At 40.3% G+C, this 12,260-nt stretch overlaps 1 protein-coding gene across 1 annotated transcript; it reads right to left on the bottom strand.

The window, feature by feature from the left end:
• Nucleotides 1-44: 44 nt before the first annotated feature.
• On the bottom strand, nt 45-11,920 carry cstf3 (cleavage stimulation factor, 3' pre-RNA, subunit 3). The gene is made up of 20 exons (XM_062386867.1): nt 11,725-11,920; nt 10,816-10,920; nt 10,538-10,633; nt 6,030-6,062; nt 4,794-4,891; nt 4,627-4,693; nt 4,504-4,538; nt 4,289-4,415; nt 4,119-4,196; nt 3,857-4,019; nt 3,362-3,471; nt 3,132-3,248; nt 2,823-3,041; nt 2,629-2,731; nt 2,447-2,516; nt 2,162-2,357; nt 1,920-2,070; nt 1,677-1,771; nt 1,497-1,557; nt 45-648 (listed from the first exon to the last, which is right to left on the bottom strand). Exons 1-20 carry the CDS (start codon nt 11,749-11,751, stop codon nt 449-451), a joined length of 2,151 nt encoding a protein of 716 aa, XP_062242851.1. The 5' UTR covers nt 11,752-11,920; the 3' UTR covers nt 45-448.
• Between the last annotated feature and the right edge of the window lie 340 nt (nt 11,921-12,260).

Raw genomic sequence — 12,260 nt, 5'->3', positions numbered from 1 at the left:
TACACAAAAAAACACAGGTCAAGTCAAAAAACAAACAAATCCAGTTGAATTCTTTTTCACTTTTATTGAAATGAACTGTGTTTCCTCCAGTTATCTAAAAAACCTTAACTCCACTTTTCCTTCGCTGGAAGATCACAGGGTCAAAACGGCTGAATCAATGATTGAATTAAAATTTTTTACAGTATAATGGTCAGTCTTTAAAAATAAAAACTGTTAACATAACAAAAAAAGCCCCACAAGAACACTCAGGTGACCATACTGTGTGTATGTCTGTGTGAGTGAGAGTGTGTGTGTGTGTGTGTGTGTGTGTTTATGAATGTTTGTCGTCTGAAGAGAAATCAACAGATCTGTAAGAAAAGACTCAGAAACATGGATACGTACGTTAAACCCCATATGACCGGCTATTAAGATTACATTCTTGTCAGGTTCACCGTGGGTTGTAGTCACTTCATCGAATCCTCTTCTGTTGGCGTGAGCGGTAGATGTCGTGTATGGGCGGAGCCACAGCTCCTTTGTCATCCTCCTCGTCAGAGTCTGCGTTAGGCCTCTTTAGTGACTTGGCAACAGCGTGGTTCTCAATGGCTCCGTTGCCCTCGCCTCCTGCGTCGGGCTGCTTGCCAGTGATCAGCTCTACAGCGGCATCGACATCTGAAGAGACAAACAAATGCATCAGTAATATGTCAAGTAGGGGGCAGTATCATATTTTCACTACAGGCTTACTTTGGACCAGTGTTTAGCCAATCACAGGGTTCCTACAGGTTTTAACAAGTTCAATTGAAGACTTTTTAAGACCTTTTTAAGACCACTTAGAAAAGTACTACGAAAGAAGAAATAAGTCCCAGAATTACTTGCAAAGTAAATGTATTCCTGTTCAACACAACAATGACTTAACATAACAGTACACAGAACTGTGCACAGAGAGGAAGAAGACAGCTGTCCGTCGGACGCAGACTGCTGTCTGTTTGTGCATGGATAGATAAGGATGTATATTGTTAATATAGAACCACACGTATTCCAACCCATATCCTGCCCGGCCTTTCATAGGCATATGTTGTACTGTGTTGTTTCCACATTAAGGAGCATTAACAGAGAGAAGTCGTCTGAGCCGTGTTTTAGCAGACACACCTGGAGCGGAGCTGGAAATCAGAACCGGCTTAAAAGGATAAGTTCCTCATATACAGTCCTCACATCATCCTCACCAACACACTGGGTGTTCTCCTCAAAGCATATTTACTGGAATGCAAGTTATCGCGAAGTCGCTTCCTAATCCAATTCATTTTTAAGACCTAGCTTAATCAAATTTAAGACTTTTTAAGACTTTTTAAGGCCTAAAATTCAGATTATTAAATTGAAGACTTTTTAAGACTCCGCGGGAACCCTGCAAACCCTGTGACTGAAGGGGCCGTCGGATGGACATTACCATCACCAGAGCCACGTCAATGCGGCTCAAAGGAAACGTGGTCTGGATTCGTCTGAAGCGCTGATGGACTACTTACTGTCAGGAAGGGTGCATCTCCGAAGAGTTTCCATGAGCTCATCCACTTGAACAAAGGGACCCTGCAGAAAGACACAGTCACACACTCTTTGAGTCCAAGCAGACAGAAAGCAACCCCCTGCTCCTTTCATTACTGGTATACACCATATGAGCCTGATAGATTTGAACTGATGCGACTCACGGAGAAGCACGTAGGCGGGGGGAGCAGCTTCATTAGTAAGACAGCAGCCGGGGGGACTGGGAAAACTCCGCCAGGGACGGGGTGTAAACCTGGAGCTGTGGAGAGAAAGGCAAACAGATACATCAAAGAGGAATCAGGTCAATGGAGGAGAGAAAAGAAGGGAAGGGCATGTTCAGACTAATATTTCACGGTGATGAGCAGGATTTATCGGGGGCAGCGTGCGAGCGGCTCAGGGGTACATACGGGCGAGGTGACGTGGCTGGAAGGGGATCATCTGGTTGGTGTCGGGTTTGGGGTACTCGGGTTTACGGTCAGCGTCGTCCTTCTGTGCAGGTGTAGAGGGCGTCACCACCGTCTCTGGGAGCAGAGCTGCCAGTTTGGCACGAGAAACATCCTGTGCACACAAACACTATATCTATTAATATCATGCAAACAAAGAAGCTTGAGCTGTTAAACATTTGGTCCGAACGTGTAATGACAACTACCTTGTATCCGAGGGCCTTGAGTTCACTGGACGAGCAGGGATACAGGTCCATGAACTTGTATCGGTCTACGAGCAGAGCCGTCTCTTTGCCCTCGTACTCGTCCTTGAAGGCAGTGAAGCGCCTGCGCTCTACTTTCAGGATACTGGCCAGGTCGCCTATGTTGCTCTCAAACGCCAGGAACCGAGCCCAGATCTCACTGAGGAGCGGAGGAAGAATTAACATTCAAATTAAATCGACTTAAAAAAAACGACACACACACGCAACTTAATTCAAACTTGACATTACCCTGATTTATCTGGTGACAAACTTCCTGAGGTGAGGACACGTTCAAAGAGGACCCGGGTGTTGTTGTCCTCTGGAGAGAGAGAAGACAGAAAATCAAAATAAGTCACATATTTATTTCCCATTACTAGACCTTTGTGTGTTTGATTTACAAATTAGTAGTTAATAAAACTGACACAACCTACCATTAAGGTGAGAGAGGTAATCGATGTACGCCAGTATGTACTCTGGTATGTCTCCATATTTCTTTAGACCAAGCTCAAAGATCTTGAAGGCCACTGATTTATCCTGCCGGGGGGAAATAAAAAGAGTTTGAAAAAGGTTTGATTCTAGTCACATCTTTCACAAACACTTGTCGTGTGGCCATGCGTGTCCTCACCTTGCTGCAGTAGTACTCCATCAGGGCTGCGGTCACGTACACATGGTGACGTGTGCGCAGATCCTCCCGGCCCTTTTTGAAGATTGTGCGTCCGGACTTGATGCCCTCCGCCCTCCTGGCAAACTTCATGTACTGGATGTAGACCAGTGTGGGATCAATGTCTTCGACGCCCAAGAGTTTGTTGTAGATGCTGTGGACCTTCTCGTACTTCAGGCGACTCTGTGAGGAAAGCAAGAAAAGACAAAGGCTGATCAGTCCGTGGGTCTCTTGTCGTGTTGGTGACGGCAGAATCAGCCACCGGACACCCACCTCTTCATAGTCGGCAAATGCAAAGTACAGAAGCATGTTCTTCTTCAGGAGGGTCCCGATGGCACGTTCGTAGATGTTGGCTGCCTCGTCACTAAACAGCTTGGAATTATTCATATCCTAAGTGGAAAACAAACATGGAAAAGTATTATAGGAGTGTTTTGAAAAAAAATTCTCAGCAAGTGTTTGTGAATTTCAAGTCGAATTTGAGCGTGAAAGTTTTAATTTCTTACTCCTTTCTCCGCCAGCAGTTTGCTGGACTGCTCCAGATACTGGGCTGCCTCATACCATACGTCGGGATGGTGACCCAGCACCAGCAGGCACTGCTCATAGGCAAACATCACTGCAACACACAACACACACTGATCAGAATATATGGGCTAAATCAAGAGTGAGGAGAACCTGCGCCCTCTACTGGCTGCAGTCATTGACTAAGGTCTAATAAATAACTAAGATGACCTAATAATAATAATATAAAAAACTAACTTTATTTATACAGCACTTGTGTTATAAAGCACAATGTTACAAAGTGCTTAACAAGTAAAAGCGAAAAAAAATTAAAATAATCAAGGCAGTTGACTTAAAGAATATTGGCTGCATAACAAACAAATACTACTAAACTAAAATAAAACAAATAGAATCAGTATTAATAAAACCAAATTATAAATTCCTAAAAGCTTAAAAAAAAATTCAAGACCAACACAATAACTCTTGACCACATCAGTCACCTCTCTTTGTGATGAGGGTCTGGTCTTCTGTGCGCAGTGGGTTGCTTTTCTCCCACTGGATGTACTTCTTCCACATTTCCACCTGCTGGGCTTCCTGAGGGGAGTTCTGTGGCGGTACCGACGGTGCGTTCCGGTCCAACCCCTTCATCACTGTTTCATACTCCTGAATCAAACACGCCACCACAGAACAGTCTGTGTCAGCTCGCAGCAGACATTAATAGTAGATACATCGATTTGTGACCGGTTGTGTGGAAAATCTCACTTTAGCGACTCTCCTGGCGTTCATGTAGTCTCTGCTCCGGTCCTCAATCATCTTTTTGGCCAAGTGCACATTGATGCCCTGGTTATGAATGGAAAAAATGGTTAGGAAATTGAGAAATCACTCCACTACTATCACGTTCTTATAAGACAAGGCCTGGGTGCGTGTCTCACCTCTTCATATTTGCTATAATCTCTCCACAGCTGCTCAATGTTGATCATGGGGTTCACGCAGCCCCTCTGGTAGACCCTCCGCACTGCAGTGATCCGTTGATTCTCAGCATACGAGCCCACGGCTTCACTAATGACACGACAAACCCCAGTGTCAGCATTCAAAGAGCTGGTCACCAATGTATGAAGCCTCTGGATATCACGGGATAAACACTTACACTCCTTTGAGGAAGTTGATGTAGTCGACCCAAATCTGAGAGAGGAACAACGCTCTGTTAGGTGACAGGCGATAAAAGAAGCGCATACACACAAGCACAAACACAGAGCTCAGATGTGTTTACCTGATAAGACATTATCTCCATGCCTATTTTGTCCAGGGCAAAGTCATACGCCTGAGCCATCTTCTCTCTGAGGGTGAGAGAAGAAGTGAATTCAGTTCAATATGTGCTACACAGGTTTACAGAGGGAAGCCGACACACTGCTCCCACTATGCAGCATGTGCTCTTACTTGTAGCTGGGCAGCTTCCCTTTGGTCTCTCGGACATATGAGAGGTAGCATTTCCACAGGTCGATGTGCAACACTTTCATGAGACATCTCTGAAACAACTGCAGGGAATATGTTAGGACACAGTCAATGGAAACAGAAACAAATATTTTTTATTTGCGATGATCAAACCACCAGTCTACACTGTTTCTTCGATTTGATTTTTTACGGTGTGCAGGATTTTGGGGATGGGGGTTGCGTGTCCTTAGCATCGTTAGCTCACTCCAGTTATCCTGCTTCATTACACAGGCTTCAGAGGTGGCCCAGTGAGCTACACCACACTCAGATTAACAGACCAGAGTTTGAGGTTTGTTTGATGAATACAAGCATGTTGATGTTTTGAAGTTTGATTGGCAATAAAACAATATCATTTATAATCACAATGTAATTTTCATCTACAGCAGTTTAACAGATGTTCAATATATGTCAACATATTGCTAATGCATTGTGTAAACACAGTGAGGAGGAATAACTCAATTGATTTGTTTATCCAATGTTTGTCATTCTCTGCTCATAAAGAGTTTACCACCACAACTTTGCTCAGGAGAAAGCAACTGTGTTGAAACTTGAAAGAAAAGAATGTGACATTTATTGTGATAATTATCAATATTGACAAATATTAACATTTTTGTGTAATGTTGGTCCTTTTTGTCGTCCTGGACAAAACTGGCCTTTTTTCAACAAACTCAGTGAATTTAAAAAGTGAGGGAACAAATCAGCGTAGATGTTGGTTCGGTGTTCACATTTAAATAGTTACATATAAAAAGTTGGAACTAGAAGTGAAATAAGATATTTTAAAAACCTAATAAGTCACGCTAACACAATGACATTAGTTGGAAACTTATAAAATATATGGGAAAATCCAGATTGCAACGAGTCATTTCAGACTTTAAAAGGTCAAACTGAGGAAAGTTTGTTTGTTTTATCCAGCTGCAGGGTTTTGTTTGGGGTATTCTGTGTTTTAAATTAATAATGTTGAAGTATATGTTCAATGCTACAAATTACAGGACTTTCACATTGACTTTGTTGTAATACAGAGACAGTTTTAGTGTTCGTTACAAAAGTGTGTGCATGATGTAGTGGAAATCACTTGCAACTACCAAGGTAGAAGACAGATATTCTATTCAAAACTTTCAGATGAACTCTTCCTGGGGATAGACATAACACTTGTCAGCTTCTGTGAGTGTGATGGACACTTACCTTTTCTACTTTGTCATAGTTTTTAGCCTTGATCTGCAAATAAGAGTGTAAATGTAACGTTAATTCAAAAGTCTCCCCTACTTTGAGGGGAATAAAGGAAACATGCATTCATGCACAACGTGAACATTCGTACACACATACGATCAACAAAGTGAAATTCACACAAGAATGACAAATTACTTGTATAAAAAGAAGGGGTTTATTTTTTTCGTAGGTTGTGCCACATAGCCCAGAAGGAAAAAACACCAGAGAGCGTGTGTTACAGAGAAAATCTGGACGAAAAGATCAGAGAGCAGATTTTTTAGCAAAATACAGAAAAGGTGCTTCTACTCTGAGAAATAAGGATCTGAACTTTAAATCCAAATCCATGATGACTTGGGCGACCGTGTTCCCTTAGTCAACAATGCAGCAGGAATGAGTTTCTTTCTGGTGAAGCCAGTGTCCAGTCCAGCACAGAAAGGAGAGGCTACTGATAACATGGGGTAAGCAGCTTTGGCCTATGTTAAGGGGAGATCCAGTCAGTGACGCTATGTTAATGTGTGCTACAAAGTAAAAAGGCAGCGGTGAACTTGACTGATGACAATTCATAATTTACATGACAAAGAGATATGCGATTAAGAACGTACACAACTGTGAGCTAATGATCCAACTGAAACTGGATGTTATTCCTTTTAGTGGTGAGGGTGCGGGATGTTTCCACTTCATTAATGACTATAATCCAAAACAAAATGCTAAAAATATAAATTAAACTCAATCTACCCTGGTATATAAAGAAATGTTAAGACACCCATATCAAAAAATACAGCTGAGAATTCAAAATGAAAGGTTCTTTTGGTATTTCATGACACTAATCAAAATAATAATTAAAAACGTCTAGACTCTAGAAAACTAAAAGTACATTGTCTAGGAAATAATTTCCAAAGATAAGATGTGATGCAGTTTTGGAGCCTTCAGGGCATCATCTCTAGAAAAAGACTGACCTACTTTACTTGCTCATCTCCAATAATTACAAGGAGAAATAATGTGTGTAGATCCATCTCCTTATAAAATGTCTAATTTACACAAAATATATTTACACATATTATACAACACAGAATCTAAAAATGTAGGGCCATTAATAGAGATTTTTTTAAAGTTATATATTCAGAAATATCTAATTTATGATATAAATTGTATAATGTAAACTCAGTTAGAAGTCTTCCAGAATCCATTAAATCTGAGCCACCTTAGTGATTTCACATCATACACAAAAAATGGATAGGCCATCAAATTAAATTGTGATATGTTTATAACAATTGCTAAGTCAAGTGAGATGTTAACAAACTCTGAAGCAGCTCCTGCGCGAGAGTTACATTAACACACTAGTCTACTAGTGACTGCTACAAGGAGGCTTCAGTACCAGGTTACTTAAAATAATCATGAGGCACAAATTCTACTGAAGAAAAAAAAACACACGTATGTGATTGTTTAAACCAACTGAAATTGATTTAATATAATAAAGGAAGCCCATATAAAAAGGTACATAATTTAATACAAACTTAACAATTACACCTTATGGGGAGGAAACGTGTTATGAGACGGTAGGAGGCAGAAACAGTGAGATGACAATTTCCATGAGGGAAAGTAAATCAGGGCATGATGATTTGTAAAAGATGACTACACTGAAAATGTCTCTGGCCAAATCCAATAAAAAATAAGAAAAAAAAGACACGGAAACCATCACAGTATCCAAACAGATTACAGTAATTGCAAACAATGACTTGTTAATAGCTTTCTGAACTGCAGTTAACAAGTTTGTAATTGTGCACTAACTTTACAACAAGCTGTGAAAACTACTATAAAAAATTTGTATTTGGAATAACGATATTGCTAATGTCAAGATTCCTTTTATGGAGAAACTTAGACTAGGCTGATTCGTGTCCCTAAAATAAACACTAGATATTTTCTCTATATTAAAGTGTGATGACATAACCCTTCAAACTGGAGGAAAGGATTTGTTCTAGGGGTAGAATGGACTCTATAGGGCCCAAACATAAAGCAGAGATAAACCCAAGCTTTGAGTCATGTGTTGGCAACCTTCACTCACAGACACACGCTCACACACTAGAGGGCGTTTCTGAGAACGCAGTGTTAAACACACTCCAGATTTTCCTGGTTTTGGAAAGAGAATTTGCCTAGTGTGCAACTTGTGCAAATGAGGCCGGAGTAAAATCTGACTGAGGAAACTTACACACACACTAACAATAACGTCTACATTTAAAATGAAGTTTGACTAAAGGGGGACGTAACAGACAGCTAACGCACATACTTACCAAACAGGTTTCTTTAATCTGTACATTAAGAATTACAAATCAAGTGTTAACATTTAAAATAACAGCTGCCTTGTAAAGGACTTTGAGAAGTTCCGTTTTGTTTTTTCAATTCTCAGTGATTAAAATGCCTGAAGCCAGTTCAAATAACCAGTGAGTCCTATCAGCAGTAGAAGCATATAAGCTGAAATAATATCTTACAGCTGAGTTTTGGAATAATTTGTGGACAATATGAATACTAAGTTTAAGCTAGAAAAAAAGATTGAGATGAAATACAATGAAAATAAGCTGAAAATAAAATCAAGACCTAAATGTTCACATAAGCAAATCATCTTATTTGCAGTACATTAAGCTCATAATTAGCTTTATATGCCAAGTAGGTTTATGCATATAAGGAATTTGACTCTGGTCTCTACCATCTGATAGTTTCACCTGCTCATTCCCTCTGCTTCACTACTAGCAGCACATCTGTGAAGGCTAATAAAGCTACCAGCCACTTCCTCTAGCACAATTTTCCAATGATAAATTAAAAACCTTTCCTAATTCACTGACAATCCACAGCGTGCACCAATTACTCAATTTAAATAAATGGTTTTGTATAAACATCAGTGTCCAGAATAGTTTAAGCTCCCTGTGGATAACAACTCACCTAACTATACTTCTGAGGTCTGTCCACTAAGGATCAGCAGGTTAGGTCAGATTTAACCATTCCCCCTTTTTAATGATCAGTATAATGTGCCTATTCAATGTGTAATCGATCTTACATTTGATTTCCCATTTAGGTGGACACTATCCTTTAAATCTGCCACATCCAACCCATCATCCAGACTAATGAAGCATTGATGCATTAAATGTTTCATGGTCTTTTATTCAAACTCCCTCTCCGTCCTGCTGCACTTTCTTATGATCTATGAATTATCTTTCACTAAAACCTACATAACCAGCCTGCATTTGTTGCCTGAGGTAAATTTAACAGGAGGGTAAAACATGAATATGGTTGGTCACTAAAGCTTTACTGGTACAAGTACAGATACTGCCACCTGGAGGCCAGATGAGGTTATTGACGACTGTCCTTGGGAAGCCGAGTCCACTTGGATGAGCCTTGTTGTGTTCTTTTTCTATTTAGGACACATATACATCTGTTCCATGAAATACTACACCAGGCTTTTTCTTGTCCTGTGTAATCTTGAAGGGGGGAAGACGGCGAGAGAAAAAAGGGGCAGGGATAATTTCACCCAGGGGAGCAACCCACAACAAACCACAACCAGTACAACCTGAACACAAAGCCATTTTCCTAGTCACAGCATTGGTGAACTTTTTCTAGACCTACAACTGGACATTTAACTAGAAGCTCAATGCTGATACTTGATATCACTGTACAAATGTGCACAAGCTAATGTTACACACCAGCTGCAGTAGTGATCGGTAGATGTGGGAGAGCATCAGATAATGCATTTAAAATGGGCTCTTCAGCAGAAGTAAAGTGCGAGGGAAAGTGAATCATCCTATCAGTACCTGACTGCATAACAGTAAAGCCTGTGGGTGGCATCGAGGTAAATGGGTCACTGCTGGTCACATGTTTAGGAGGAGTGGGGGGGGTTGGGGACTTGCTGGTTCAAGGAAAGAATGGGCCACACAATAAAGATATTTGTTTATAAAAATTACCCCAAAGAAATGACACAGGAGGCAATAAATAGACACGACAAGTGAATAAAAGGCTAATGCACTCCAATACCATTAAAATAGTTTTAATACTGTTGCAGACCAAACATGCAACAAATTCACTTTACCCCATTTAAAATATGGCGCAGAGAAAATGTATTTTGTTTTTAAATCCTGGGAACAAAAGGAGTTTTCTGGAAAAGAAACGGTTAGAGCTAATTTCCCCTTTGGTTGCGTTTAAAGGCACAATTCTTAATGAGTCGGACATGCTCAGTTTAACACCATCATTTATCTGTGTTCAGTCCCGGTCCTTTAGTCTGTAGAATGTTTCTCATGTTGGAGATGATTTCAATTGTAAAAAAAACTTAAATAAAAGCTGTACAGGTTAGAGTTGTAGTCAGGTCTATGGGCTCAAAACCAGAATTGTGACTTTAAACTCCATTTAAGTAAGAGACATTTAGATTGTGTGAAAATCACATTGTTGATCATGTTTATAAAATCCCAAGCCATGCACACTTAAGAAAAAAAAGTATTAACCTCTGCTTCAATGAATAGTTTCCAGAATCTGCCAGAACTCGGGAACTGCGTGACAAGTCGCTCGTATGTCTTCCTTGCTTTATCTATGGGTTGGTTCTAAAGAAGGAGAATGCATTTACATCCCACACTATTAAACATACGAAAAAGGAGCAATAATGTTGGAATTAAAGTACGAACTGTACTGAATCAATCTGCAAACTCTGCCCCACTGACCCGCACCGCCCTCGATCCCCATTTTGCCTATTTAACCCGAGGAATGCAACTCTGTGTCACTAAACCTGTGCTTCTCGAATCAGAATGCTCCATGCGTCAAGGTCATATGGGTTTTCTTCCAACTTCTTCTCTGCCTTCTTCACCTTCTCTGGGATGTACTCTGCTGCCGCCTGTATACACACAAACACACGAGATAAAGTGGGTTATGATGTTGAATGGGCTGCAGTGATGGTTGTGTTGCCGTGATGCCTACAGGGACCAACAGGTTCAAAATGAATGGATGGGTTAATTAATGATAGATGGTACAATTAATCCCTGGCTGTACTGCAGGAGGATGTCTAAAAGTTTATATTATGAACATTGCATTCTGTCCCTGTCTTTGCATATAGTATGTATAGCTTATTAATTTTATACTGTATATTTTGCACGGTCTTGAGCTTTCATTTTTAATTTAGCTTAGTTTGAAAGAACATTGATACCTTGCTGCTGTACCACAGGAATTTACAAGTTTGAGATCAAAAGACTACATCCACCTTTATTTAACGCTTACTTGAGGTTATTAGACTTATAAATCAATTGTTCTTCACTGGCTAGCTAGGCCCTTGTAGCTAGCATCCAACACAGTGGAAACTATAGTTAATAAATGTGACTAAATCGCAGAAAATGTACGTTAATATCAGCTTTGCATGCGGCTGATATCAACGAGGCTAAACACGTTAGCGTTAGACAACTTACGAAAATGAAAACGCTAAAGCTAGCCAGTCAATTTGGCGCACGAAAAGCTAAACTTGTAGCTTTGCCTCAAACCTTGTTAGCAGCGAGGCTAGGTTACACCAGCTAATGAAGACGTTAATACAACACAGCACTGTAACGGAATAAGCTTGCTAACATTAACCTAGAATAACATTAAATGAGGTTATGCTAGCGGTCCGCTCGGGGCTAGCCGGCCCCTAAGAAGAACTGCATGTAGCTACCTGGTCGGCGGCTCCTTCGGTGGACATGTCTGGAAGAGTAATCTAAGGTAGAAATGTTACACCACGTGTGAAAGAGATCAAATATCAATGTGATGAAGACTTTTTCAAAGAACTAAGTCATCGGCATAGCTTCTCATAGGGTCAATCACACTGCCCTCACAGCAGCTAGCTGCTCCACTGCGGGCCGATTCCTCAAAATGGCGAGGAACTTGACTTCCGCTCCGTGAACCGTAAAAACAATAAGACGTCCGGTGACAGCCCTTCACAATAAAATATCAATCTTCTCAAAACACCTAGACTTTTACCACCACCTGTCAGAAACACAGCTATATACAAGTTCACTGTCATGGGGGGGCATATATACATTTCCAATCTTTGCTTAAAAACTGTTATTCAATATTATAATAGTTATATTTTTTTTGTCCGTAGAATAATCAATAAATCGTCCACAGTAAAATTTCAGGTTAGTTGTATTGATATATAAAAAAACCTGGGTTTGTTTATCTATTATCGATCAACTGTTTTTCAAATATGTT

Source organism: Platichthys flesus, chromosome 1 (assembly GCF_949316205.1).
Source record: "Platichthys flesus chromosome 1, fPlaFle2.1, whole genome shotgun sequence".
In the NCBI taxonomy this organism is placed as follows: domain Eukaryota; kingdom Metazoa; phylum Chordata; class Actinopteri; order Pleuronectiformes; family Pleuronectidae; genus Platichthys; species Platichthys flesus.
The sequence above is the reverse complement of the archived record's forward strand: the minus strand, read 5'-3'. Positions and strand labels throughout refer to the sequence as shown.